The sequence below is a fragment of the Corvus brachyrhynchos genome, unplaced genomic scaffold, assembly GCF_000691975.1.
Source record: "Corvus brachyrhynchos isolate BGI_N302 unplaced genomic scaffold, ASM69197v1 scaffold348, whole genome shotgun sequence".
NCBI lineage: Eukaryota > Metazoa > Chordata > Aves > Passeriformes > Corvidae > Corvus > Corvus brachyrhynchos.
In genome coordinates, this window is record NW_008239650.1 from 22,045 (window position 1) to 27,477 (window position 5,433).

Genomic DNA, 5,433 nt, shown 5'->3' on the forward strand with positions numbered 1-5,433 from the left:
CGGGCGGCACCGGGAGGGGACGGCGGAGCCCGTCAGCACCGGCGTGAGTGGGCCGAGGGGCGGCGGGGGACCCACTTGGAGCGCTGCGGACTCGCGATGGGCGAGGAGGGATGGAGATGTTACGGCCCAGGAGAACCCGCCACGGGGTGGAGGGGGCGGGCTGGGGGGCAGAGGGTCTCCGATGTGTGGCTGAGGCTGGACTTGGGGCTGGGTACGGGGCAGAAGGGGCTGGCGGAGCGGAGAGTTTCCCAAAGGGTGCGGGAAGGGGAATATGGGTCAGAGGGACCCCCCGGAGGGGGGTACTATGGGGCACGGGGTGGTTTCTCTGGGGAGGGAGGAGTTGCTGTGTGTCGGGGAGTTCTGCGGGAAGGGGGTTTCTGTGGGGCGCGGGGTAGTTTCTGCGGGGCAGGGGCTGCTGTGGGGCAGGGACTCGCAGCGCAGCCCCTCCCTTCCCTCCCCCCAGACCACCATCATGGCCGTGGAGTTCGATGGAGGCGTCGTCATCGGGGCCGACTCCCGAACCACCACCGGGTGAGCGCCACGGGCCGTGACATCCTCAGTGACCTCACGGGGAGTCCCGGATCCTGTCATGGGGTTGTCACTCTTGTCATGGCGTCACCGTGACGTCACTGGGAAGCCACCCCTAAAGCTGTGGGCAGGGTCCCAGATGTCTCAGGTATCAATGTCACACCTGACAGGCATTTTCCATCACCAAAATCAGCTAAGAATCCTTTATTTATGTGGAATAAGTCCTGCAAAAGCATTCTCAGGTTGAAGCTTGTGTTCTCGGTCCCAGTCTTTGGATTTCTCTCCAGGGATCCCATTTTTCAAACCATTTTTCCTCTTTTCAGGGGAGCTCTCAAATCCCAGAGAACCATTCCCCGGTGTGGTGGTAAAAATTTGATTTAAATCCCGTGTGTTAAAATTGCCCAATCCAAAGGGTTTCCTGAAATCCTTCTCTGTCCCATAATTCTCAATTCATCTGTAAAATATGGGACGCTTCCCACACTATCATTGTTATAAGTTTGAGTCCATTATATGGAAAAATTCTTTCCGATGCCTCAGATCTTTGAGCAAAACCTGAATTATTTTTATTGATTCCATCCTGGTAATCTTATAAAATCCGTTTCCCAGCGTTTCCCGGGGCTTATCCCGGGCTTTCTGGGATTTCCTGCCCTATTTTTTTTTTTTTGCTCATTGGCACAGCAAATGCCACATTTCTAAGTCCCTTGCCTGTAAAACCCAGCGCTTTGTGCCCAATGAAATTCCGGCATCTTTTTGGGACCGACGCCTGCTTTCCGGGGGTTTCTCAGCACCTCCAGCTCGTCGCTCCTCTTGCGGTGTCACCCTGGGGGGTTGTTACAGTAATATCACGCTGCTGTCACCCAGTGCCTGTTGCTGTGGTGTCACCTCCAGCTGCCGGGGGGCCGTGGAGGTGACATCACCACGGTGTCCCGCAGGTCCTATGTGGCCAACCGGGTGACGGACAAACTGACCCCCGTCCACGACCGAATCTTCTGCTGCCGCTCGGGCTCGGCAGCCGACACGCAGGCCGTGGCCGACGCCGTGGCCTATCAGTTGGCCTTCCACAGGTATCCCCCGTGGGCGTGGGGCAGGGCCGGGGGGGCTGTGGGGCCAACCCCCGGCCCCACACCTGGCCCTGCCCCACAGCGTGGAGCTGGAGGAGCCGCCGCGGGTGCGCACGGCCGCCCGCCTCTTCCAGCAGAGCTGCTACCGGTACCGTGAGGAGCTCAGCGCCGGCATCATTGTCGCTGGCTGGGACCCGCGGAGGGGGGGACAGGTGCGCTCCCTTCAGTCCCGGTGTCCCAGTTTTGTTGCCCTGCAGCATTCCTCTTTCTGCCCGAGCATGTCCTTGTTTCCACCCTGGAGTGTTCTCCTTTCTGCCCTGGAGCGTCCCTCCTTCTGTCCCATAATATCCTTTTTTCCGTCTGGGAGTGTCTCGCTCTGCCCCACGTCTCCTTCTGCCTCCCGGTATCCCCTTCTCTGCCCCACAGCACCTACTTCTGCCCTTCAGTCCCCCCTTAGTGCCGCACAGCCCCCTCCTTTGCCCCACAGCACCCTACAGCCCCCTCTGTGCCCCCCAGGCATACATGGTGCCAATGGGAGGGCTCCTTCTGCGCCCCCCCTTCGCCGTGGGGGGCTCGGGCAGCTCCTACATCTATGGATTCCTGGACGCCACGTTCCGGTCTGGGATGAGCCGCTCCCAGTGCCAGGAATTCGTTGGGGATCCTGGGAAAGGATTTGGGGGCACAGAGGAGTGTGGCTGGCATCGAGGGGTTTGGGGGTGGCCCGGGAGTGGATTTGGGGAACACGGAAGGGTTTGGAAGGTCCTGGAAGAGGATTTGGGGGCACAGAGGAGTTTGGGCAGTGCTGAGGGGTTTTGGAGTGTCCCAGAGGGGGATTTGGGAACACGAAGGTCTTTGGGGGTCCCTGACCCATGTTCCCCCAGCGCTGGCCCTGGCGATGGTGCGGGACGGCTCCAGCGGAGGCGTCATCAGGCTGGCGGCCATCACCGAGGAGGGGGTGGAACGGACAGTCCTGGCCGGCTCTGACCTGCCCTGGGGTGATGGTGGCCCGCCTGTCTGAGGGAGAGCTCCTCCTGGGACCCCCGAATTTGGTGGGGGAAACAATAAATGGCTCCGCTGCCTCTGCTGGATGTTCTTGGGGTCCGGCTTTGGCATCCCCTCCTGTCACCCCTGATCGGGGTGAGGCCACACCCACAGTGCGACAGACACAGACCCCGTCCCTGGTGCGACAGAGATAAAGCACCCCCCAATGTCTGTAGGTCTTGCTTTAATTATATGATCACGATCCATGATTCATTAACAAAGCACAAGGTCGAGGGTGCTGGGGGAAGAGAAGGAGGCGGAATCTGGGGGGGCTCCTGCCCCGCATTTTGAACTTGATATTGGCTGGTAACAAAACCCCCAGAGGGGCGGGAGGGGAGCACAGGGGGAGGGTGCCCTACACTGTCTATAGGGCTGCCCCATAGGGACAAGGCATCCCCTGTTGTCCCCGTGGGCGGGATCCAGCACCCCTGTCAGGCCCAGGGCCCCTTCATAGAGCCCCAGGGATCCCTATAGCCCCAAGGAGTGGGTCATGCACCCTTACAGGGCACAAGACCCCTCCACAGGGCCCCAGGGCCACTTCATAGCCTTGACGGGGGCCAGGCACTCCTATAGAGCCACCTCCCCAGAGCACCTAAGGGAGAGGTCAGACCCCCCCCAAAGCCCCTTCGTGGGGGGTCGGGTGCCCCTACAGAACCCACAGGATCGGGTTGGATCCCCCCAACCCCCCCACCCACTGGGGGGAGGGGGGTGTTAGGCGCTGAGGAAGAGCCGCTGGTACCACTTGTTCATCTGCTCGAGAAAGATGAAGGTGAGCACGGTGTGGGGGCCCAGGCGGGCATAGTAGGGGGTGAAGCCCTTCCAGAGGCTGAAGAAGCCTTCATACCGCACCACCTTCAGCAGCACATCCTGCGGGGGGGGGGAAGAGCAGTATGTCAGGGGGACCCCCAAAATACGGAGAAACCTTCTGAAAAACAACATGGATGCTCTCCCAAAAGGATGGGGAGCTTTCTTGAAATAACACGCACACCCTCAAAATGATAGGGAATCCTCCCAAAACTATGAGAAACCTTCCAAAAATGAGGGATCCCCACCCCACCAAAATAGTGGGGAGCCTTCCCCAAATGCCAGGGGAGAGCTCCCCAAAATTACGGGCATCTCCTCAAAATGACCTGAATTTCTCCGCCACCTCCAATGATGTGGAACACCCCCAACATGGTGTGAAACCCCCCGCATGAAAGGGGACTCCTCCCAAAATTGACAGAGGAGCCCCTCCTAAATTGTTGGGGACTCCCAAACGGTGTAGCCCTCCTAAACCCTGCTCACTCACCAGCCCGTTGCGGTACTCGGGTTTCCCATCTATTGTCCGCATGTTCTGGATCCTGTTGGGAAAAATTTAGGGGCAAACCACGACGTTTTGGAGTGGAGTGACCACGTGTCACATCTGTGATTATCTAAAGGGGAGCGGGGGACCCCCCCCCCAAAATGAACCCACCGGGTCTTGACGATGTCAACGGGCATGGAGGCGGCCGTGGTCACCAGCCCACTGATCATGCTGGCGCAGAAGTGGCACAGGATGTCATCGCGGAAATGCCCTGGGGGCACCCCAAAACATCAAAGGGGAATGGGGGGGAGACGGCCCCAGGATTTGGGATTTCCCCACGGCAGACCCCCACCCTGAACTCACCAGAGTCAAGCAGGAATTGTTTGGACTGGGAGTAGGAGGCAAGCTGGGCAGCGTTGACCACCACGGCACGGGCCATGGTGGGAATACAGCCCTGGGAGAAAATGGGGTGGTTGGGTGAGTCCTGTGCACCTCTAGACCCCACCACATCGCCCCCTGCATCCCCGCTTTCCCCCCCAGACCCCGCTCTCCTCCCTCACCACAGCAGGGATACGGAACTGGGGTGGGAGGCGGGAGTGTGGGGGACACCCGGCTTCCCCCCCATAGCGTGAGGCCAGCCCCTGCACCCCTGGGAAGGCAGCAGGGGAGTCATGGAGGATCTCAGGGTCCCCCAGCCCCCACCTACCCTCCACAGCGTGAGCACCCCCTCCTCCCTTGCCATCCTCACAAGGGCGTCGAACACATTGCGATACCCGCGGCGCTCACCAGGGGGCAGCCTGGGATTTGGGGCAAAAGAAAGGAATTTTGGTAAAAAAAGCATACTTGGGGGGGAGGGGTGGAAGGGGGCACAGGTATTTTTTGGAGAATTTGGGGCTCACCTGCCGTCAGCTGTCATGCGGATGAGGGCCACCTCAGCTGGGGTCCCCACGAAGGCCCCCGCGGCTCCTGCTGTCATGCCCATGGCTGCCTTGGCCAGGAACGGAGGGGGGGTCCCATCAGCCCCCCCAAAACGCTCCAGGAGGACGCTGTAGATGCCCAGGCGCGTGGTGGTGTAGGTAGCTTGGCGAAGAAGCCCTGCCGAGAGCCTGGGGGAACACAGAGAATGGCAGGGGTCCCAAAAATGGGAGGGCAGGAAAGGGTCACAAAGCTTGCAGATGCTTGGGGTTTTGAGGTTTTGGGTGGTCTGTACCCCACGTAGATGACCGGCAACCTCTTGTAGCATGGGATGGACCCCAGGGTGTCCAGGGACGTGGGGTTTGGGGGTTCAAGAGATGTCCCAGGGAATTGGAGGTTCAGGGTGGTTGCAGGGTGTTTTGGAGGGCCCGTACCCCGTGTAGATGCCCCTCAGTCCCTCGTGGCGTAGGATGGACCCCAGGGCGTGCAGGGACGTCCGGTACTCACGGCCCTTGGCCCCGGCCCCGCTCAACTGCATCCGGTTCTTCACCAAGTCCAGGGGCTGCACGAAGACTGTGGCCCCCATCCTAAAGAAAGGGGGTCAGG

General features: G+C 60.3%; 2 protein-coding genes across 2 annotated transcripts; one reads left to right on the forward strand and one right to left on the reverse strand.

Annotated features, from left to right (window-relative positions):
* Position 1: 1 nt before the first annotated feature.
* Positions 2 to 2,683, forward strand: PSMB6 (proteasome subunit beta 6; the record flags this gene model as incomplete). Its single annotated transcript, XM_017742367.1, has 6 exons — positions 2 to 43; positions 464 to 531; positions 1,461 to 1,592; positions 1,672 to 1,801; positions 2,106 to 2,244; positions 2,465 to 2,683. Coding segments are annotated over 6 exons (654 nt in total), but the record flags the coding sequence as incomplete, so codon positions are not given.
* A 114-nt stretch (positions 2,684 to 2,797) lies between these two features.
* Positions 2,798 to 5,433, reverse strand: SLC25A11 (solute carrier family 25 member 11). The gene is made up of 7 exons (XM_008639846.2): positions 5,262 to 5,433; positions 4,812 to 5,018; positions 4,619 to 4,709; positions 4,276 to 4,366; positions 4,084 to 4,183; positions 3,919 to 3,970; positions 2,798 to 3,497 (listed from the first exon to the last, which is right to left on the reverse strand). The coding sequence occupies exons 1-7, from the start codon at positions 5,411 to 5,413 to the stop codon at positions 3,342 to 3,344; spliced, it is 849 nt and encodes a 282-aa protein (XP_008638068.1). The 5' UTR covers positions 5,414 to 5,433; the 3' UTR covers positions 2,798 to 3,341.

What these genes read in the sequence shown, in the direction of transcription:
- SLC25A11 (XM_008639846.2), bottom strand. Translation starts at nt 5,413, where the DNA reads ATGGGGGCCACAGTCTTCGTGCAGCCCCTGGACTTGGTGAAGAACCGG. An exon ending in CTGAGGGGCATCTACACGGG is followed by an intron (nt 5,019 to 5,261) that starts GTACGGGCCCTC and finishes GTGTTCCCCCAG; the next exon opens with GCTCTCGGCAGGGCTTCTTC. An exon ending in CGCATGACAGCTGACGGCAG is followed by an intron (nt 4,710 to 4,811) that starts GTGAGCCCCAAA and finishes CCCAAATCCCAG; the next exon opens with GCTGCCCCCTGGTGAGCGCC.